This window comes from Aptenodytes forsteri, unplaced genomic scaffold (genome assembly GCF_000699145.1).
Source record: "Aptenodytes forsteri isolate BGI_AS27 unplaced genomic scaffold, ASM69914v1 Scaffold119, whole genome shotgun sequence".
In the NCBI taxonomy this organism is placed as follows: Eukaryota; Metazoa; Chordata; class Aves; order Sphenisciformes; family Spheniscidae; genus Aptenodytes; species Aptenodytes forsteri.
This window is the reverse complement of record NW_008796165.1, coordinates 3,329,163-3,353,210: the sequence shown is the minus strand read 5'-3', so window position 1 is coordinate 3,353,210 and position 24,048 is coordinate 3,329,163. Positions and strand designations below refer to the sequence as shown.

The window sequence follows — 24,048 nt, the reverse complement described above, 5'->3', positions numbered from 1 at the left end:
TCTTTTCCAACCTCAATGATTCTATGATTCTATGACACAGCTGGAGGGCTGGGTCCGGTGCTGGGCTCCCCACTACAAGAGAGACTTGTTGGAGCAAGTCCAGCGAACTAAGATGATTAAAGGAATGGAGCATCTGCCATATGAGAGGCTGAGAGAGCTGGGATTGTTTAGCCTTGAGCAGAGAAGGCTCAGGAGGATCTTAGTAATGTAACCTGATGGGAAGGAATAAAGAAGGCAGAGACGGACTCTTCTCAGAGGTGCCCAATGAAAGGACAAGAGGCAATGGGAACAAACTGAAAAGCAGGGAATTCTATTTAAACATAAGAAGAAAAAAAAACAATTGTACTATGAGGGTGAAGATCTCCAGAGGTGCCTTCTAGTCTCAACTATTTTGTGATTCTGTGAAACACCCTTGTTCTAAATCAGCATTGCTCTGAGGGTTTTAGTGCAAGTACTTCCCCTCATGTTAGACTGATTCAGAATAAATGAAACACAGAGGAGTCAACTGCAAAAAAGACAAACCTTCCAGTCTGCCAGTAATGCTATGCCAGGCAAGAAGTCTTAAAAACGCATTTCAAAGTGAGAAATTAATTTATCCCGAGTTGAGCACAGGATAAATCTAATAACTATAAGGTTAGGGTTCACTTACAAAGAATTTCCTTCCCAGGATAATAAAATGTATTGTTACGGCTACTATTTGAGTCCAGGAGTGAAAATCCAAGAATGATCCTGTTGAGGTCATGACTATTACCCATAATAAACTGTTCTTTACTACTGGCTCTCACAAGAGGAGCAGCCACTTAATTACAACAGTGAGCAAACTGGAGTGTTCTGGCCAGGAATTACCCAAATTAGCTCGCAGGATCCAGGCAGTTTCTCTGCAGTTGTTCAATATACTCAGCGTGACTGAAGTGTCCTGCACTGACAATTTCCCCCATCAAATTTTACCCATCAGAAGATTTCAAGCAGATGGATTATTAATGTCCCACATTCTGCTAGTGAAAATTTAAACAGTGATGCCACAGAAGGCACAGCTTCACAATGCAGCCCCAAACAGCCCCTGAACCCATTCCCCCATGTCCCTTCCTTTGAGCCATCACAAAGACTCCCCTGGTTGAAAGGTCAAACTGACAAAACACCTTTCCCTTTTGGTTTTCTGCTGTTTTAGAGTAGGCTGGCATTGCTTGCCAAGCAATCAGTTGAACAGAAAAAGCTGGCTCAAGGTAAGCAGTAGAAACAAGGGGTAGGGTTGAAGCAAAGAACAAGTGATGTTTCAAAACACGTTTATAACCAGTGCTAGCAGTGTTTCCTGTAGCCAAAGCCCAAAAGCACACCAATACCTTTCTATCTACTCCTTCTCCATCTTGGCTCAACCCCTACCAGACATCTCTCTTCTGTTTCCTGCTCCTAACTGACTCCATCACTAAAAGCTACCCTACCATCCCAGAAACATGCAGAAGAATGAAGACAGATTGGGAAAACAGTTATCAGGGACCTACGAATAAATTTCTTTCAGGCTTGTCTACATAAGGTCTTCTCCCAGTGAAATCACACTGTAGTACCAGTAAAATTATCCATGTGGACAAGCCATAATGAAAGGTAGACCCAGCTGCTGAAGAACTTGGGGCTTCAATGAGTTTGCTACTGTATCTACTATATCTTGTACTTACAAGGGGTCTTTTCTGACATATGGCTTAAATCAGTTTGCCAAGTGGAAAACTTTACTCACAAAGTAGTACTTTTTGCCAGCATAATATCAAATAAGCCCATATTAAGATTTCCAACAGCGTAAGTATGTTACAGTACAGTTAGAATACGGCAGCGACCAAACTGAAGGTATCTCACTCCCATCGGGATTACCAATTCCAACCCCAAATTAACACCAACCTCAAGGTGTACTTACACACTACTTTGGCAGCAAAGCAAAATTAAGGAAATTTTCACACGCTGTGCGGCCCAGGACATCACTGCACTCCCCCCAGCATAGCTGTGCCAAGACAACTGCTCACAGGGTGTGTGGAGGTTGTAAACCAGATCACTGAAAAAGTATGGGACAAAAACCGCCAAAAATACTCCTTAAAAATGCTACTATGCAGTTACTTACAGCAGATTTGCCACCAAAATCAACATACCATGTAACTATACCCTCAGAAACTTAGATTTGGAAAGCTCAGGTCCTTTCCACAGAACTGAAATGATCCCTGGCAAAGCGGTAACATTCCTTAAAAGCAGGTCTTAAATAACTGCACACCTGTTGACATTCAAATAAAACACAACTTTGTGGTGAACAGCGGCCAGAGACTATGTAAGAATGTGGTAAATAAAACAGAGGAGAAGAGATTGTTGTAAGGCTGTCCAACAAAAGAGATGGAATAATTGCAACTTTGTCCCCAAACCATTACTGTTCTTTTTTATACTTTATCTCCAGAAGAAAAACTCTCTGCAAAGCTGTCCAGCATAATCAACGCCTCAATCTAGAACAAAGAAGGAACAGTCTTTCCACAACACTGAAGGAAAAACAAGCTATATCAGAAGACACATCTTTGAAGCACTTTTTGTGACAGCAAAAATAATGAGAAAACATTCATACTTAATTAGGGGATTGTCCACAAAACTACTTAGTAAATCCATAAATGGATGGGATGAAAATGAGGCGGTGACCCAAAGATGACTATGTAATAACATGTCAACAGTTCCAATGACCAATATATTAGGAGGGGGAAAAAAAAAAAAAAACAAACCAAGCTCCATGTGAAAAAAATCGTTTTTTATCTTACACCAACAGTACCCTCTACTGTTACAAAGCAGCATAGCATAAGATGAAGCCCAGCCCTGACCATTAAGAACACCAGATGCATCAAGAACACCTACCTTGCTTTATTCATTAACTACCTAGTATCCTGTAAAGATGTTCGAAGTTTGTCGTTTCTTCCCACTACAGAGCCAGGTTTTAGGTTGGGAAAAGACATAGATTAACATTGTAACCAAGACCTTTTTCTGTGTTTGGAAAATGACAGATAGTTTTAGCCTTAAAAATAATTTTAAAATTTAAAAAAAAATAAAAAAAATTTTGAAGACTATTCTCTAAGGAAGACCAGAGCCAGTCAACAGCACAGTAATATTTTCTGGATCATTTCTGTAAAGCCAAAAGTGGCTTTTAGATTTTAAAATCAGTGCATCATCCAAGAGCCACACATCATAGAGAAATCCAAATATTCTATCAGAAGGTTCTTCAAAAAGCAACTTGAAGGCTACATCCCATCTGCAAATAGCCCCAGGGGTAACAACACAGGCAGACTCCTCTACTTCTGATATCCTATGACCACCCACCATCCCCATGCTGGAAGAAGGACCATGACATTGCAGATTCAGCACAGCAAGACCAGAAATGGTGAGGTCAGGCAGAGAGTCCCTTAGCTTCTCCTTGGGATGAAGTTTCCAGACCCATTCATAGAGGGTCACTGTGAAGCTTCAGCACAAGCCATGAACTTCAGGAAACACCACCCTCACAGTGTCTAGCTGATGATCTTTATCAGCAGAGAAATTCAGAAACCGGGTGTACATACTGTTCTTCTCACATCGTGTGGAAAGCAAGGGGAGGAAGGATAAGCACAGACTATATGAGCACTATAGGGCAAAAAATGCTCCTAAGCTTGATTTGAAGCACAAGCATATTCATCACAGAATGCCTGTATGAACAAGCAGCAAGGAGGAAAAGACATACAAGAGCAAGGAATGTTCTAACTAGATCATGTGGTTAAGATTACTATCCCAAAATTGAACTGTGAACGAATACACTGAAGTATAATCCAAAACTACACACCACCTGTCTTCAGAAAAAAATAAAAATAGAAAGTAAAAATCCTTCAGTACAGAGAAGAAACAAATTTGTACAACTTGCAGTAGAAAAGAACCCTATACTGCCTGATCTAGAAAGCATATCAGGGCAGGGATACACATGACAGAAAACGTCTACAGAGCTTGAAACTGAAAGAAACCCAACAAAACATGTTGTCCATAATGATATTGCTAACAAGACACTTCCACCTAGTTCAGTGTCTTTTTCTGAAGAGATGGGAGACAGCAGTCAATTGCCTTTGACCAAAGGACACAACTTTGAAGCTTCAAAGATGGTTTCATGTCTTTCCATCAGAGCAAACTCAGAACCACATTTTTATACATTCCATAGCAACAGCAACAAGACATCCAAGTATACAGCAAGTATACAAATATTTGAATCTTGGCAAGGGAACACAGTACTTCCAAGCAGACAAATGGTGTTATAATGAGTTATAGTGAGCGGCAAGCTGATCTAAATCAGCACCACGATACTGAAACCCCAAGGTCTTTGCGCCGAAAAGCATGAACTAGAGCAAAACTGCAAGCCACATTTTTCTACTCCACTCATACAGATAGAGCCTCCAAAGAAATATATTCTGGAGTACCACACTCCAAGAAGCATATGCACAAGTTGTAGAGTTTTTAGAAGTAAGAATTACTAGATTCCAAAAAATTTTCTCCACTAGAAAGATTAAAAATCCCAAATCTGAAGAAAATAAGACTGAAAGAAGCCTGTCAACTAACCTAAAATACATAAACACCTATTGGGGGGGGGCAGGGGGGAAGAAAGTGAGGATCAGAAAAGCTTGCAATTGACTTGATTGTAGCCAAAGTGGTTTAGAGTAGACATCAGCAAAAATCTGTCTACAGGGAAAAATAATTAAGTACTGGGATAGATTGTCCAAGTTTCCATCATTAGATTTTATAGACTACTTCTGACAGATGTTGTCATAAAATGATGTTAAAAATATTGTTTCTAAAGGCCCGGAGAAAGACCTCCTGCAGTTCCTTCCAAGGTTATTTTCTACAATTTCCTATGAAGGAAAACATTTTGAGTGGCCATTGTTAAAAAATACAGCTTCTAAAATGAGTAGCAATATTTAAGATCAGATAATCAAGAAAATAAACAGTATATCAATCTACACTAAAAAAAAAATAGGACAATCAGTTTACAAATTAAATATTTACTCAAGTATCTTAGAAAGTAACTAAAGAGTTATACAACAGGAAACGAAACTGCCTTGCAGTTCCAGCTCATTCCCAGTTGTTTTTTAATGCCAGTGCGGTAGCTGGGCTAAAAGACACAGTGCCAGGAGTACAAAAATGCTAGATAATGGCACTGAGATACATAATATAAATATGAAAATAAGTGAAATTTTAGGGGTTAAAAATAAAAACTAATTATTTTTTTAAAACTTAAATACATTTTTTGGAACACCATCTCTTCCTTACCTACAGATTGACTGTTCAGGACTGCTATTCTCACATCTTTCTGCTGTTAGTGCTTTTTTAAAAAAAAAAAGTTTCACCCATTTTTAATATCAGGACAGCAATAAGGAGGCTTCTGCCTTATGGCAGAAGACATGTTATTTTCCAATACAGCCCAAGTCCCAAGATGGTTACAATCACAGCAACATAACTTCTTTCTCAGGACAATTGCCCAGCATTCATCTAGAAATTTGAGACAATTTCAAGGCTGTCCTTTAAGAGAAGCCAAAAGCATTTGCCTTGGAGAAACAACATGGGGGAAATGAGAAATTAAAAGCTATTAACTTGGATTTGCTCCTATCTTCAAGATGAAACTTCTAATATACAAGCGACTCCACGAGTTTATAATCCTGTCTGGGAGTACAGCATCCAATGTGCAATTGCAGGGGATTTATACCCCACGTGATAGCACATAACCACATTTCCCCAAACATTTTATGGGACCAGACAGACATTCCAGAGATGAGGCTTCACACTGTACAGGATGTAGGAAGGGAACCACCCAGCAATCAATGCAAAATGAAGCCTTCTGGAAATATTCATCCCAATAGCTCCCACTGGACATGGACAAAGGAAATACCACAAATAATGTTTTTTAATTAATTTTTTTTATAAACTGCACACTGGCACATGCTAGGAGGAACTGATAAAAGTTATTTTAAGAGAAAATAGCTTAGAAGAGGAATATACTCACTTCTCAACCCTTACTGAAAGAAAAGAGATTATGGTATTTGTCATTGATTATTAGCTTGCACGCTTTGGAAATCTCACCTTTGAAGGACAAGTGGAGCTGCTATGAAAAAGAGACAACCATACTGTTGGTGTAGTCACTGCAGACAGAAAGACAGACAATCGCGTGCAGTGGCTAAAAGGACTCAAAAGGTAGATGAATCGGCAACATACTAGACTGTGGTCACCACCAGCCCACATCTTATTGCACAACTAAGGGAATACCTCAAGTGTTCCTATACCACAGAGTTTTGAATCAATGAAGCAATCCATGGGAGAAATTTAAACAGCTTAGTGTGGATGCCTGACTAAAAAAATAAACTACCTCAAACATAGTTTGGAAAATAACGTCTGCGCTATACCAGAAACTGCAGAACTAGCAGGAGTTGAAGAAAGAAGTCCAGAAAGTTGAAACATGACAGAATAAGCAATACAAATGCTCAAAAGGATTAGAAAAAAACCAAACACAAGTACACGAGGGAGACATTAAGGGCACTGGTCCTTTTGGATGCAACACGCTGCAGTTGCCCAACTCCCCTTGAAACTGGTTGCAAACCCAAATTTGTAGTCACTTCAGTGAAGATCAAACCTGTGTTCAACACTCCAAACATCTCCACATTTTTAGTCACAACACAGACATGCCTATCATGAATAGCTGGCAGCAGCAGCAGCAGTTCAAACGCAGCAGTGTTCACACCCAATCCAGCTATTTTCAGCAGCACTGTCTTCTCCAGAGGGAACCAATTACCACATGCATGGCCTCCCGTGCAACCACCATCTTCACAGCAGTCCTTGATGTCTGATTACACAGCAGTCTGTAACAGCCATCCTCTTCCAAATAGTTCTTTGTTATGCTGAGCTTACTGAATAGCTGCGTGCCAAGTACTCAGAGCCTAAATTAGTAGTATTGCACAAACAGCCACTGCCTTTCCTCACTGACTTTCTCATCTGTTGAGCTCTGGAATTTCAAGAGAGAGCTCTAAGTATCTTGGAATACTCCACTTCTCACACTGCCTTCAGGACTTTACTTTCTACCTACAATTACATTTATAGAAAAAAAAGTAGACATATGGAAAACATATTCAATGCCCATATCATTCTACGAGTCCTTCAGGGGAAGGAAGTGACAATGGCCACAAGTTACAAATTAGGAGGTTCAGACTGGACGTTAGGAAAAATTTCTCTACTAGAACACCATGGAACAGGTTGCCTAGAGAGGGTGTCTGTTGCCTGAAGTCTGTTTTTCTACTCATCCCTCTGATCTATACTCCCTTAACAGTGACTACTTTTGGACTGAGCCTCTTGAGAAGCAAAGGGCCTTTGTGGTAGCAACAGCATTACCTATATCGTTATTGTATATTCAATAACATTGAATGTATGATATTGAATGTAAGTGCCCCTTCATTGATCTGGCATTTCTTCAGCAAGCTCCAATACAGGCACCATGCACCTCCAGTGCAACAAATGCACAATAAAGAGATGTTTGAAACAGAAGGTGAAATACCAGAAAGTATATGGAACAATTTAACTGACATGAAACAGTAAGAAGTTCGGGGCGGGGAGGAACCAACAAAAACACAAACCCCTCCAAATGACAATGAGCCCTCTGTCTTAATGCATCATGCCTGGTCTCTACGGAGGGCTACAGACAAACAAGGGATTGTGCAGATGATCAAATACCAGGGCACTAACACAAGACCTATGAGGAGAGACTGAGGGAACGAGGCTTGTTTAGCCGGCAGAAGACAAAGCTTTGGGGAGACAAAAGGGCAGCAGCTCTCCAGCACCTGCAGGAAGATTACCAAGAAAACAGTGCCTGGTTCCTGAAGTGTCACATGGTGGGACGATGAGGGGCAGCAGGCATAAATTGAAACAAGAGAGAGAAAAGTCTGTTCACCATGAAGACAGTGAAGCATTGGAAAAGGTTGTACAGAGAGGTTGTACAGTCTCCATTCTTGGAGGTTTTCAAAACCTGACTGATAAAGAGCTGGTCTCACCTAATAACTGATGTTATTTTGACCAGGAGGTTGGACTAGAGACCTCCTTACGTTCCTTCCAACTGTGTTATCCTATAATTTTGCAAAGTCTTGCTCTGTTCTTAAAAACACTGAATTTTTTTGAAAGATATTTTAAACTAGAAAGAATTGGACAGTAAGGGGCACATTAAGACTAATAAATGTAGGTGTATTTTCTCTAGATTTCTGTATTTGGACACATAATACAAGATGAAAACTGTTTTTTCCCACTTTTCACATGGTACACGTGTGTGCATACAAATGTGAGAGTATACTGCAGCTACATTTAGTAAAAGCTCTTTTTACTACTAAGCCTGCAACGATAATGGCTAAATGGGCCCAGAAAAAAATATATGAATATAAACTCAGGTGAGAGAGAAGCGAAAAGGATTCTGTTTTAAACGACAGAATAAAGAGACAGAGATTCTGCTCCAGAAAAACACTGCTTTCTTAATTTGCTACAAAAGCAAATCAGGAAGGGATTGATTGATTGATTGGTCACTCCAAATAAGCCTTAATTTACTTCTCAGAAACAACCTGAGCCAGAAGACAGTATTATTAAGCTTTTCTGAGTTTCAAAACAATGATATAAGAAAGTAACAAAGAGACCAGCATCAACCACAGACTAATTCTGAATATTTCCCAAGCCTAATTCCAAATTTAACCCTGCTTTGCTAGAATAAATCTACTTTCATCTTCAAGCTGATCTCGTATCAATAGTTACCACATGTGAACCTAACAAGTACAAAGATTAGTTGTTTTCAAAGAAATAATGTAATACATGCACTTAATCTTTCAGGTGCTTACAACATAGAAAACATTTGGAAAAGCGCAGCAATTTGGAATAGGTTTCCTAAAAGGGTAGATCTGGAACCCAAAATCATCAGATGTCAATACACAGGAATCCCTCTGTCGAGAGCATCCGCTACAAGATTAGGGCAAAAATTCACAGGAAAGGAATACGCCTCTATTTAATCATGTCTGAGGCATCCTTAAAAGAAACCTTCAATCAGAATATTTTTTTTTTCTTAGTAAGTTCACATAAAGAAGTTTAATACCTTGAAGTAAGATTCATTTTCCTTCCAAATCTGGCTTTCTAAAATCTTGGTTAGTCAGACATTCTTATTTTTTCCAACCTCTATACAGATACTAAATTCTTTTCTGAACCCAGATAAATTCTTAGACTCTCATCGTAATTTCTCCTCAGAGTTAAACATTCACAACACTATCTTCTTAATCACTTCTTAAAAAAACCAACCAAACAAACAGAAAACTTTGCCATTCATTTAGGGCAATTTTACCAAATGTTTCTAGAAAAACTGAATTATTTCCCCATCTTCTTAACTCATTTATGTTTTAACTATGCTTTAGGGGTGCTTTTTCACACAACACCATTAGTTTGGGAAGCTCAATACCATGGGAAGATGGTACGAGAAGCTTATATATAGGTTTGAAAAGTAGTCAGACAAGTTTATGTCAGAAAATCTTAGCAGGCACTATTACATGAAAAGACAACACATCTATCTCAGGAAATCAAAGATCACACATTGCAGGAAGATAGGAAAGTGGGATGGGAGAAACAACAGTAAATGCTAATCCCACTGACAGTTTTCTAAGACACCACGCTATGTGGACCTCTGGTCTGACCAGACACAGCTGTTCTTACATGAGACTGTTACCCGTGACAGAGGGGCAGAACTTACCCATACAGATTTTGCCATGAAACATGAAAGAGAGATACAACAGATGTGCTTCTTAACACAAACTTGTCTCCCCAAAATTTTATTTTGCTTCTCTCTTTAAAGTACGTGAAATTAACAGCAGTAGTTGTTTTAAAAATTATAAACATGTCATCATCACTTGGCAGAGGACTTCAGCATTTTTTGGTCTTCAGTTCTCATATAAATTCTACCTGATGAAAAGCAGTTCAAATTATCAAATGTGTCTTTCATCCTTTATTCTCCTTCTCTGCTTCAACGTCTGCAAGAAGGATCTCAGAATTAGAAGCATCCAGATTTTCACCACAGCACCAACCCATGAGATAAGATTACATAGTTAAAACTTTTCTTCTTTCTCCTCAACTAGCAAAAGTCCTTTAAATAAAATGAGCTGTTCTGTAAATAATTGAAGTAATGAAGCCTGGTTTCCTAAGAATTTTAGATTTGTCTAGATGTTCTTCCCTCTGCAATAACACAAGCATGGTACTCAAAACCTTACATCCCTGTGTAATGTCTCCCACTCTCCTCAGATTCTTTGGGCATACGCATAATTTCAACCGAATTTAAAAAAAAAAAAATTCCCGCTATTAGGATAAGGCACTAAAAGACCTCCTGAATAGGAGTGTCAGGAGGCAAAACCAGAAACTTGTCACAAGATAGGACTTGATCAGATTATGAAAATAGCTATTGGCAACAGTAGTGGACTGGATATGAATAGCAAGGTTCCTCCAAATTAAGTTACTCTAAAACCAAATGACTCTGTAGAAGGGGTTTTTTTAATGTAGTATTTACTAAAGTTCACCCAGGGAATGGCAGCTGCCACTTTGTAACTGCAAAGGAAAGAAGAATACTGTGCTTTCTGGTTTGTTTGGGGGTTTCGTTTGTGGGTTGTTTTTTAAAAAATAATATTTATTCAACTTGCAATAGGTTTTGACGTGGCACGGGAGTGCTGGTGGGGGGGTGAAGCAGAAGACATCTGCTGCCCTCACGTGGTACCTGCAATAACCACACGCTTCAACAAGCCACAGCCTTTCAAGCTTGACCCTTCACCTGCGTGGCTGCAAGAATATTTTAACAAAAATACTGGTTTAAGCATGTCAGCCTGCCTGGTATGGATTAAAAATAACACTTCCTAAAGAGCTGGAGGGAGAGGGACGAGAAGGCCTCTATTTTCACACTATATCAGTTTCCTGGTCCAATTCGCTATACAAACAAGTTTTCCAGCATATCTGAATGCAAGCCAGAGGAGCAGAAGCTGCTTAGCCATGGGCTCAGCAGAAATTTTTCCAGTACAGCAAGTCCAGAATTCATTTCACATTACCTACCCTATCATGTTATTTAGTCTTTACAAAGATTAAAGCATTTAACCAAAAAAAATTAGATCAGAGAACCAAGCAAAAAACTTAATTCCTCAGGAAAAAAAAAAAAAAAAAAAAATCACAATATCCCATGCAACTTTCACTTCAAGCATGAGACACAGTGTGCCTTCTAAAAAAAAAAAATCGTTGCTTATAGAAACAGGCAAGCACAAAACAAGAAAGAAAAAAAAAAACTGCTCACGCAGGAAGAGGTAATAGGGATACCGTAGCAGACAGTTCCAGGTACATTATATAGACCTCTCAGGGAGAAGAGATTTGACAGTAAATATCACACGTCTACTAAACACTTTCACACAAGCGTGAACAACTCTTCAAATCCAGCTGGTCCACAACACAAGCAGCAAAGCGGGCTGCGGAGTAAATTGTCCTACAGGTTTTGTCGAGCTCTTCCAGGCAAACAATGGAAAAATTCAAAATTAATCATACAGCTATCTCAAAGATTTTTATAAACAGGTCCTTGAAGAAAGAAACCATCACAAGATTAGTTAACACCGTGAACAGGGACAAGGATAAGGAAAGCTACTTATGGGGTAATTCCATCCCTGCAAAGGCACAAACACATGACTGCTGAGCAAAGTATACTTATACTAGCATAGCATTATGTCAAAACCAGCAATTAATACACAACAACCAAGAGGGATTTTTTAAACCTTCTGGCTACACTGTTAAGTCTTAAATAAAATCAAAGCAGCCCTCACTTCCTGAAATTACATTGAAGTCTGCAGAAAAATTTCTTATCTTAGTTCTTTTTTATGCTACAAAGTTTGCTAGAAATGAGTGAACTTCCCAATACCAAGTTTTTTGTTCTTCACCTGATCATTCCTCTCGCTTCTCAATTGCCATTTTCTGAAGCCATACTTACAGTTAATCACAAGAAGAAATTCTGCATCTGCATCAAGGCTGTATCAGAAAAGCAGCAAATCACTAGACAACAGCAGATTTCTCTAGTCCTTCATCCATCTATCCTTTGAAGCAGGAAGTGTAATTTGCATAGGAGAGTACATGATAAAGAGTACTTAGCCTAGTTTATGAGCTGTTTTTAATTCTTCTTAAAAAAAGAAAAGTTTTAGTAACTACATCAAGAAACTTAAAGCATTCAAAGGTCAGGAAACACCAACCTAAAGGCAGTCCCTTCATAAAACGGCACGGTCTCTATTCACAGAAGCACAAATTATTTCTCAAATAATACAATATGCTGTAATTCTAAAACTAACTTTGTGGGAAACAAAATATGCAGCAAGCAGAAGTAATACATTATTATACAGTACTGAAGCTTTCGTATTTTTGTAATGCAACTAAGGCCTATTTTTCAATGTGCAAACTTGTATTTCAGAAGTTTAGAAATATTCAAACTACATCTGAAGCATCCTTAAATATGAAGCCAATTTAGAAAGTTCAATCAGAATTAACACATTTTTTCACTAGAATTCAGTTTGCAGTCTTTACATTGTATTAACTCAGGCTTCTGCTTCTAATGAAGTACTGGACCCAAACACAAAAGCTCTGAACTCAAATATATAGAAATAAATTTTATAATGAATCATATTTAAAAATAATAAAAGCCTTTCCAATGTTCAGATAAAGCACTTCTAAACAGAGGTTACAGCAACAGTGCTATACAGAAAAAAGCAGCATTACTAATTTCCTAGCAGTATGATGGAGAACCACCTATGCTCTATTTGGAAACTGATAGAATTGTGCGGGGCAAGTCTCAAAAGGCAGAAAAGTCTTAGCAACTAAATTCACAGTAATTAGATTTCTAATTATACCTAGAGCATTAGTGATTGCTACGGTTAAAACTGCCTGAACTGTTCCATTATTCCCCTCTTTTCAAAAGCTGAGTTTTTCATCCTTTGAGCAGAAATTCTAGAAGCTTAGTCTGCACCTGAGCATAATTTTTTTTTAAAGTTTAAATAGCAGAAAAGAGAGTTCTGTGTTTGAGTATGGAGAGCAAAATTAAACTTTTCCATTATAAAAAAATATACTACCTTCAAAAAGAAAAAGGCAGTTGCAGTATTAATGCAGCTGGCAAGCTTGCAGTACGGTGCCTTTGATGTGGTGAATCTGAAGGTTGAAAAACCCCAAACCAGCATCTACAACTGTTCAGGTTGTACGCTTAATTCTTAAGGCACTTCCACAGTTGCATCTTAGGCAGCTTCTAGCAGCAACTTACACTAGCCACATCATACCCTAATTACAGTACCTACATCAAGCCACCAGCACTGCCCATGCACACCATCACCAGTTTTGTTATTATCAATACAGTACTTTGAAAGACTGTTGTGTTTTTACAAATATCAGCAGACGATCTCTGCCCCAAGCAAGCAACTTCAGCATATTACTGCTCTCCTGAACTACACAGATGTAGAATGCTTAACTACAGGAGAGCAAGCCTCATTTGGCCAGCTGGACGCTAGATCGAGAACCTTGAGACCTTTATTCTATTCACAGCTCTGCCCTTGAGCTGCTGTGTGACACAGAATAATTTCACTTTCCTGTGCCTCAGCTTCCTCTGCCTTCCTGAGTCAAGTCTATTTAAGTTATGACCCTTCATCCCAAGAAATGTGTCTCAGCACATTTTTTTTTATTAGGGTCTCTAGACACAATCACAGCTGAAAAGCAATACTTACATATTATTAAAGCCATTCTGAGATTGACTAATTTCTGACAAAGATAAAAAGATGCAATTGCACTTATAAAGTATTAACTTTGTCAACATTTCTTTAGAGTAAGCCTTCATATGTAGGAAGCCATCAGCTACTTACCTGTTGGGAAAACTCAACTTCTATTGATTTCTGTGCAATCCCATTTTCACTACTTCTTTTAAAGCATACATGCATCTGTGCATAATGTTTTGAACAAACAGAACATGCACACTCACTGTAGCTAGAAAAGACACGGGTTAAACTTTTCTGTAGTTACACTGTGTTAACTTTTTTTGTTCCAGGAGCTATTAAGGGGCATACTTACTGCACTGTTGCAGCTCAGATGAACCTCACATTTAATCAGTGTCCCTAACACTGAAATCCACAGCTGCGAAAAAAATGACATGCTGTAACAGGGACTGAGTTAAAGTAGGGGAGATCCTAGCATCATCTGAAAAAAGTTAAAAGACAAGCAACACATACGTTTATAAGCTCTTAAAAATGGAATTAGCTAATTTTAACAGATTCTGATTTTTCTTTTTTGGAACAGAGCAAGAAATGCTAAATTCTGACCCTCGGAGATATATATATCTTGGATTGTCTAGGCATTTGGTTATTCAAAATACCAAGAACTGGTTAAGAAACATTCTGTAGTTTCTGTACCTGACTAGAATTTTGGCACTATCCTCACACGCTATTACTTCCTCAAGAAAGAGCAATATAATCATGTGGTGCCATGAAGGAGTAACCACTTGAAATCAGCTATCTCGGGTTCAAACATCAATTCAGCATATGCATACACAGTACAAATTACTTTTTGCTTGATGCCTGGGTGCACAATTACATTTCTTCTGAAGTGCAGAAGAGATACATAATTCATACGGAGCTACACCTCATGACGCAATTGTACTTGTCCTTGCAAGTCATACCCAGGCTTGGCTGTTTTCTTGCCTCAGCCTGACACTGTGATGTAAAGCCAGACTGTAATGAGAAAAAATGAGATGTTATAGTGACAAGAGCACCAAAAAGGTTGGCAGAAGATAACAAACTAGGAAAAATTTCCTCTGCAAAACATCCCTAAGTGTGATAGACATGGTCAGAATCAGTACTAAGGCCACGGTCAGAAGATCACAGCAGCAACAGCTGTCCAACTCGAGACAAATCACCTATTAACTCCTTTGTGCCAGAAGTTATTGCCCCAACAACGTCAGCAGAACTGACGTGAAGCAGAACTGAAATGGGCACAAAAGGTGCCCAAAGCCAGCCTGCCTGTATTAAAGCCGATGGAGAAAGTCTGCGTGATCTATTCTATCAAATGAGTGATAGGGTGGAGCTGCCATTAAGGCTGGTAATATCTTAAGGCACAATAGCCATTGCTGCAATGGCTACTGGTCAGAGGTGCACACTTTGTGCACCACGGGGATGTACAGTGACAAGATGGAGGGAAGGCAAAGAACCACTCACTAACGCAGATGAGACAGTCCTCACAGGGAGGTATTGTTTCCAGCTGAACTCATTGCTAAGGGGTTCACAGTCAGCTGAGATGAGTAAGTCCTTTCACCCCTGAAAGCACTCAGCTGTAGAGCAATTGCTAAGAGAGGTAAAGTGCTTTCACTGCATTGTACCTTCCAGAATACGGAAAGCTGCTGACTTTGACCTCTGAAAAACTGTATCGGAGGACGCAGCATCGGCTGCATGTAAGACACTGAATGCTGCCCCTTACGAACACTATCCCAGTCCGCCTATCAAAAGTCGCAGGAACATACCCTTCCCAAACTTGGTGGGGCCAGGGAGAAAATGCACAAGAGTCAATCAAGTGAAGCAAGTGAAACACTAAGTCAGGTTAAGGTCAACTGAGCGAAACAAATAAAACCATGCTCTGTTTTAAACCGGGCAAGTTCCTCAACTGCACCTATCAGCTAGCCACACAAATGGAGAGAGGGGGAATATAAAGGCTTGAACAGGGACTCAAACAGCAACAAGACTGCTGTTGTCAAGAGAAGCAAGAGCACCTTACTATTTTAGGATGCAAAACTAAGGCCCAGCTGTGTGTAGGGGGATGGAGAAATATTCTTGCACTTTGCTTTTCTATCTTGCTAAAAAGTCAGTATTAGCTCAGAACTAAAACAGTAACCCAGGGCTGAAAAAGCTAAAATGAAGACAGAATAAAGATGAGTACAAGTACAGCATTACAGCCACTCCTCGATCCACAAAGTGCTTAGGGTGCTATGCTCTTAATGCCCTTCACCAAACCTGCCTCTATAGGTTCCTAAAGCCTGAAGAGTGTTCAGGGAGTTTTCTTCTTCTGGAGAAATCCCAAGGACGAAGCAACATTATGCTTGCTCCCTCCCTCAACAGCTCTGTCACGCATCATTTCTCATTGCTCCAGCAGAGTTTTGTCCTGCACTGTTAACATTACAGCAGCACTAGAAATTCCTGGAGAGACAGCAGGGTCCCTAGAACAGCAAGGTTGTAAAGTAACGTTGGGTATTTCACTAAATACGCAGTAACAGGTCAGAAAAAGATGAAGCATTTCATTCCCCTATTTCTTTGGCCTACCTTGTGAAGCACTGCCTTCTAAAAGACAGAGAGGCACTCATGATTTTTTTTTTTTATTTCGTTTTTAACTCTTTTATAGACCTTAAAAGTTCTGATTCATATTCGCTGACTAGACTGTCTCTTCTGTCCTGGTGGCAGGCAGGCAGCTGCCTCTGGTGGAAAGGGCAGGCAGTTCTGTGTGGTTGCATCAAAAAGCCAGAGCAAGAGGAATCAGGAACGTACACATCTGTCTTCAGCCAAGGGAAAAGTGGCTGGCACAGTTACAGCTGTGGAAGATACTACCACAACTGAATGTCCTGAGTTGCAGGAGTTTAAATTTAGCCATGCTCCTTATTCTGGCAGGTTAACCCAGAGCACAAAGTAACTTGAACAGCAGTAACAATTTCTGTGCACTAAATCCATTTTTCTGTGCTCTGCACAGATAAGAGAATCATCCACCATAGTTAGTACACTAAAGTTTTCAGTTTCAAGCTGAACACAAGTGGAACAGTTCAGCCCAAAAGGAGAATTCTTAAAAAAGTTAAGCTACTTTAACAGACAACTGTTGTTTTAACTCCTATTTTTGCATCTTTGTTTCTAATATTCATTGCTGCCTCAATAACATTACTTCCTATTTGGAAGTTATTTCAAAAAGTATCATTGTGATCCTCAAATCCCTGAAGCATCTGAAAAGTAGCAAAGAGAGTCCTTGAATCTGTAGCTGGATCCATGTTATGAGAACTTTCTAAACATTTGTTCTCAATTTTGGTGCAATAAGTACAGCACTAACACAGACTACAGAACAGCTGAGTAGATGAAACAAACCTTGAAGTTATTAGTAACTCAAATATTAGTGAATTCACAATAATCAATCTCAATGCCATTCCCAGTCTCTTCCTGCAAAGCAAAAAAGCAACGGTTTCAGGAAACTTATACTGCTGCGTAATACTGTCCAAAACAGTTTTTTAAAGAAGCTAACGCACACAAGGTTAAAGTCTCTCAGGCTTTTCAGCCCAGAGAGCAGCAGCAACAGCAATAAAGTCTACCGTAAAGAACACCTCCCCCCCCCCCAAGGCTAAGGCCATAGACAGACACAGAACAACTTAAATGGTTACCATCACCATTTGCTTGCCACCCCTCACAACAGGGGTATGAGTGCCTTGTAATTCTACAGTAAAAAAGGATACACTCCCTCACCCACCTAACCATAAATTCAGCCAGCTTAGCTCAAACCACTTTCATCAGAGATTTATGCTCCCAATGCCAAGTTGAGCTGGCCCAGAGATGTTATGTTTTATAGGAGCACTCCTGCATTTCCTTCTTCTGGCAAAGGCAAGTAGGACAGTAACTCCCAGAGATGAGGGTCTGAACACGAAACTATTACATGCCTCTCTCCACAAAGGGGACAAGTTTGTCTCCGTTGCCTAGGTGCTCACACACCGACTGAATGTTTTTTTCATTTGTTTTTCATTAAACAACAGAATGGAAAGTAGTCAGATGTCAGTGTATGCAAGATCCACTCCCTTAATGTAGAACAAACGACACTCCCAGTAACTCAAGATACAACAGTTGTACCTACACTACATACCATCACACATACCGTGAGGCTTTAGCCACATGACAAAGAGCATGCATGTTCCAAACCCTTGTTAAAAGATCCATTTCTTCAGTTCATTTTTAGTCCCTAATACAAGAATTGACAAAAATACCATTTAACTTTGAAAGAGAGAAATCAGTATTTATATTAAAGATAAAGGTTTGATTGCTTTTGATTAATTTAGCCTTTTTTGCTGCAAGACTGGTTTCCATGGAAATGCAGGCAGGCTAAAAACCTGCAACCAGAAGTGAGTCAGTTTTGCCTGTTTATGTCTCCTCAGTTTCCATGGAAACAGACATTAAAAAAAATAAAAAGAATAAAAAGGATAAGGATCCTGAAATACCTTCAGAAAATCTCTTCCCAGAGCTTTATCTCTTTGGCTGCCTTTCCAGAATTAGAGTTGAAAATAACACGGAGCAACAGATGAGAGAGTAGTGACTTGATTTCTTTATGAAGACATTAACAGAAGATACCTGGAGATGTTTCAAAAGCCACATTCAAACTGACAAGCGCAAAATCTATACCTACAAATTGTATTAACTTAGGTCTTGGCAAAAGTACCTAGAGTAGAGTCTATATTTCTTTAAATTAATTCAATGCTAATGTAGATAGAAATACAATAGAGAACAGGAAAATGGCATCACACTGTCCTTGTCCCAAGTATATTTCAATACTTTGAGAGGGGGAGAAAAAAAAAAAGCACTGCCTTGGGGAATGAGTCCGATATTTCCATAGCCAGGACATTTTTTAATGGAATCATTCCTTCCTTACAACACATTCATTTTTAAGTTGCAAAATCAGCTATACACATACCAGGTTAAGTAACAAACATCAGTATTAAATTGTAACATGACTATATTCTGTCCTTCAGTTATGGGTAAAAATGCATGCCTCCAAGCCGATAAAGCAAATCTAAGAGGCACCGTCAGCAAGACTCCATCTCCCATCATACTTTTCAAAGATAATGGGGCACGTTTCCCTGTGCCGTCTTCTTCACACTCGTACAGATAACATCTTCCTTCCTCCTCTGAGCCAAATGCATCAGGGAAGGTGGAAGGGATAGGACAGGGAGTTGTTAGGAAAGAGGCTGCAGTGCACGTCTCAGACCTTCAAAACCTGCTCCTATCACTACCATTACTATGTAAGAATTCCCTGACAACTCAGCGTCCAGAAACACAATGAACAGAGTTATGATTATCTGCTGCTGCAAGGTCCTTCTAGAATGTACAGGACAGCTAAACTTGATACCAAACTTATTTCCTTTTTTGTCTCCCACATCACATTATCAGTTCTACGTGCTTAGCACACCTCCATGCAACTCAACACTCTTAATCAGAGGGCTGCGGCATCTGTCATTATTGCCCGTCTGGGAAGAATGTGCAAGGACGGCGTACATCTCTTACCACTATTGTCAGAGACTGAAGCTGCATTACAGAAATCAGGAAAGAAAGCAGAAAAAGGAAAGGTTACCTCTGTCCTAAACACTGCTCATATACTCCCAACGATCACCAGAACTCAAAGGCCCTCCTGCATTCACACAGTTTCACACCCCACTTTTTTTGCACTTTGCTACTGCTCTGAGCACTAACAATATATTGCCACCGACATGAAACAAGGCTAGGGGAAGAGTAGCCAGCCATGATACTCACTAAAAGGATGAGAGGAGGGTAGCAGTCACTGGAGGTTTGTCTTGAATGGAAGAAGCAGTTGAACGTAATTCAACCTTAATTAGTTCACATTAGCCAAATTCAATCTATTCTTGTCACAGGAAAGATAAGCCTTAGAAAATTAATTCTTTCCTATTCTCCTTTGTATTTTGGCAAGCTGTAGAGTCACACGGTAAGGAGAACAATCTCTCAGAACTCACTAAGGCATCACTCAAGGAGGACAGATTTAAAGTTAAATGGAGATGGTAAGAGAAACATTGACGTGCATCTTTCAGTCTATTCAGAAGTTTAGCCTCCTTTCTTGGAGATGTCAGAAGTACAAATAAACAAATTACTTTGACTATTCATTTACTTTAGCAGCTAAATACACAAACATTGAAGTCTCAGCATGACTAGATTCCTTACAGAGTTAGCATTCAAATTCATCCGTAACAACAACGTACACAGGCATTTTCTAAAACATGAAGTGAACAAACCACACAAGCAGGAAGTAAGCAGATCAAACACTTTTCACCATACTCTATGGCAAATTTGTTTGTGTCTGATATTAAATACAGGTGTCAAGTTTACTAAAACCAGTCTCTGAAGAGATTGCAAGGGTGTCGGATGTCAGGATCAGCTTAGTTTCATGCCTCCTCTACCACAAAGAGCAGAACAGAGAAAAGATGAATGTGACTACTGAAGCTAGGGAGTCACTATTATAGAATCATTGAATCATAGAATCATTGAGGTTGGAAAAGACCTCTAAGATCATCGAGTCCAACCGTCAACCCAACACCACCATGCCCACTAAACCATGTCCTTAAGCGCCTCATCTACACGTCTTTTAAATACCTCCAGGGATGGGGACTCCACCACTTCCCTGGGCAGCCTGGTCCAATGTTTAACCACTCTTTCAGTAAAGAAATTTTTCCTTACATCCAATCTAAACCTCCCCTGCCGCAACTTGAGGCCATTTCCTCTCGTCCTATCACTTGTTACTTCGGAGAAGAGACCGACACCCACCTCGCTACAACCTCCTTTCAGGGAGTTGTAGAGAGCGATGAGGTCTCCCCTCAGCCTCCTTTTCTCCAGGCTAAACAACCCCAGTTCCCTCAGCCGCTCCTCATAAGACTTGTTACACAGAATTACTTATTACACAGAATTACTTATTACACAGAATAAAGACACTGGTCACAAGAAAAGAGAAAATAATTTAATAAGAAGATTAACTTACACATAAAATCAATAATCTTAGTGTATCAAGCACCCCAAAACTAACACATCTAACTTAGTTTTGCCTTTGGGGACATCAGCATTATCGTATCAATCTTAAGGAAATTTACAAGGTCACACACTGAATTGTAATTCAGGAAATAAAACCACAAACAGCTATCAAGCACCACCTGTCTTGTGCAATGAACTAAGCAAGGCTCCCCTTCAGAAAATAGAAAGTATAATTGCACCATTATACACTGTATCATATTACACATGCTCAAGGAACCCTAATCATGGTTAAATGAGCAACTTTAATTCTGTCATTTGTTAACTTCCACAAGCTTATTTATAGAAGCTTAACATTAACTCTTCATATCAAGTTTCCCAATGTGGGCTTTTAAATTTGCATTTTAAATCTGCATAAGTTCCTCCTGTGTAAAATTACATGATAAATAAAACATTTTTTGATACATACAAAACTCTGAAGATCAACTGAAAACTGGTACCACCTTAACTGTTTTCAAAAGTAATCACATAAAATTTTGCCCTTTTACACTAGACTGCTGTTTACACTAATATTTCAAGGAGCTTCATCTGGTGTTTAAGACACAATCCATAAAAGTGTCTAGAAGAAAAGGAACAATGGTACAGCCTACATCAATTGTGACAACTGATTAAGATCAGTAAGCTAAATCTTCAAACTAGCATCATTGCTTTGTACATGTTGAAGAAGCTTAACGCAAGCACTGCAACTTCCAAGAATAAACGAAGAACACATTTTACACACGATTAGAAAAAAGGAGACACAGACCTAACAAAAAGTCTGTGACATCACCTCACAGTGCTCCTAATCAGAACGTCCTGGGTACCCAAAAGCAGCCAGTACTCTCAACAGAAATTACTCTAACTAGGTTGCAACTTAAAGTCATCTTTCCAGGTGAAAGTGTTCCATTTATAGAAATCCACAATGTTTGCATACAGATTTGTAACACTGCATCGCAAGGCACAGTTACCACAAAACTCCCCAGGGACTGACATGGCGTAAGATAACAAGTAGCACACAAAACTAAGGCACAAAATCCAAAGAGGTGAAACCTGAAGAAATTTAGAACCCACCCAGCACCTTCGTATATGGCACATAAACACAAAGCTTCTCTTCCACATTTAACAAAGTTCACATACAAGTTGTGGCCTGAAGGGTTTCTTTGCAGGCCTTGGAAAGTCCCAACACAATTGCTGGTGGTATGGAGGAAGTAAAGGATGGCAGGTGGTATAGTTTCGTAACAGATCATCATGTAGCAGCAGATACGGCAAAACTATTCTTTTAACTACATTCTGTACTTATTTTCATGCAGGAAGGATTTTCTATACCTCATTGACAAAAGTGCTAGTTTTCAGGTCACAATCAACATTTTTGACTCCCTCTCTGAGGCACAAACCTGAAGAAACAATCCCTGCTCAGAAAGACACTGTGCATCTCCTTTTACAAATTCAGTCTTCCAATACCTGTTCTAGTACAAGATACCTTAGCAGTCTTCCTGTCAAAATCACTGCATCAGTGCAAATATTATATCCAAGTCATCATTTGTCATCACGCAAAACTTCTTAGAGTGTGTAACAACAGATATGGAGCATGTAGAGATAGAAAAATATTAAGTTTAATAAGCATTGCAGTAGAAACCTCCAGTGGCATGCACAGAAACGCAGTACAGCAAAGATGGAATTTGACCGATGGCTTTGGTCGGACAGAAAAAGAATCCTTCTGGATCAGTGTTTCTCAGCTGCTGATCCAGGGAGCAACGGTCGGCTGTGAGACATCTGAAACAGCCCGTGGAACAGCTGCAAAGAAGGCTGGCTTGTGTTTTGGGCGGGAGGGGGAGAAGAGGGAATTGTTTTCTTGTTTTTATATTTTCAATAAACAATTCTCACATGCAAGCAAGAAAGCAATCAACAGAAGCAAAAATAAGAGCAGTAACTGGGCAAACAAACCTCAGCCTAATTTGTATCTCACTGCAACTAAAACCTCCTATGGCATTACCACACAGTACAATCCTCAGATTGTATTCAATGAGGTCAGATGTCTCTTTCAACTTAAAAAGGTTGAGAGACATCATTTTAGATGACAGATAGTTGGCAGATAATAACATGGAAGATAAATGGAAGATGAGGATTTCTGAAGGACAAAGTAAGATGATGAGATAACCAGCATATATGATTATAGAAAGAAATCAAAATCAACCAGAGAGAAAAAAAAACCCTTGTCTTACATATTTAAAATATACGGAAAGATCCAGGGAACAAAAGCCTCAGCATACAAACTCTGTATTTTGACAATTAGGAATCATAAACACAGAATATTCTAAGACCTGAAGTCTCTCATACTAGTGTGAACCTGCTTTTGTACCCAGTAATAAAAGTAAAGCCATAAAGAGCATTAGGTAATCACAAATTCAACCCCTTAAGTATACTAAAAGCTCCAGCATTTGATTGGGCTTAATCACATCCCCCTAATACTACTAAATCAGAACCACCTCAGTACTATTGCAACTATTTAACAGACATTTTAGGGAGCCCAGAAACAGTTACACGGTGGTCATACTTACTTGAATCCTCCCATCTGAGAAGGTGCAACTTCCAAGCAGAATAGTACAGAAATCCCAGTACCAGAAAGAGGCAAAGAGCTAGCAGCAGGTTACGCATAAACACCAACAGTCCCATCTTCACATTAAATCTGCTCTTCTACATGACCTGAGAAAGAAAAACAGGTTGAGGTTGGAGCCACCTTCTCCAACAGTCATCCTTCCAAAACACGCAATGCCATACCCACAATAACACACAGACCCCAAACCGTGCTCTCCACAAGGTAAAACACACCAGTTACCCAAACCACATGAGTGAAATAAGAACTACCACCCTAAGTAGCTGCCTTTGCTTTGTCACAAGGGTAAATGCCGTTCCGGAGAGGCAGGAGGGCACCGCAACGCTATGAAAGGTCAGCAGCCCAACTCCTTGCTTGCACTTACGCCCCAGCCCACTTCAGATAATCACTCCCAGAACCGCCACAGCCGAGGAGGCCTGGCGAGCACCGCGGTCCTCCCAAACACGGGAAAGCCCAGACGCGCCAGAAAGCAAACCCACAGCGCCCAGGGGCTCCCTGGGGGCGTCCCACGGACAGCGGGGCGCGCGGGAGCCCGCCAGCCGGCCGGGAGCAGCGCAGGTCCCCGCTGGAGCCCGG

The 24,048-nt window shown here is 39.7% G+C and overlaps 1 protein-coding gene across 4 annotated transcripts in view; it reads right to left on the bottom strand.

Annotated features, from left to right (window-relative positions):
- The window catches only part of ST3GAL3 (ST3 beta-galactoside alpha-2,3-sialyltransferase 3), a 193,535-nt gene extending 169,521 nt beyond the window's left edge, over nucleotides 1-24,014 (bottom strand). For 3 of the 4 annotated variants that reach the window (XM_009287281.2, XM_009287284.2, XM_009287283.2), the window contains exons 1-2: nucleotides 23,688-23,742; nucleotides 23,417-23,561 (exon numbers count right to left, since the gene is read on the bottom strand). In XM_009287281.2, the coding sequence (XP_009285556.1) occupies nucleotides 23,417-23,531 (115 nt within the window). In that variant the 5' untranslated portion in view covers nucleotides 23,532-23,561; nucleotides 23,688-23,742. Of the gene's footprint in view, nucleotides 1-23,416; nucleotides 23,562-23,687; nucleotides 23,743-23,951 lie in introns of those variants that run through there. The other variant, XM_009287282.2, reaches the window with a different exon arrangement.
- Between the last annotated feature and the right edge of the window lie 34 nt (nucleotides 24,015-24,048).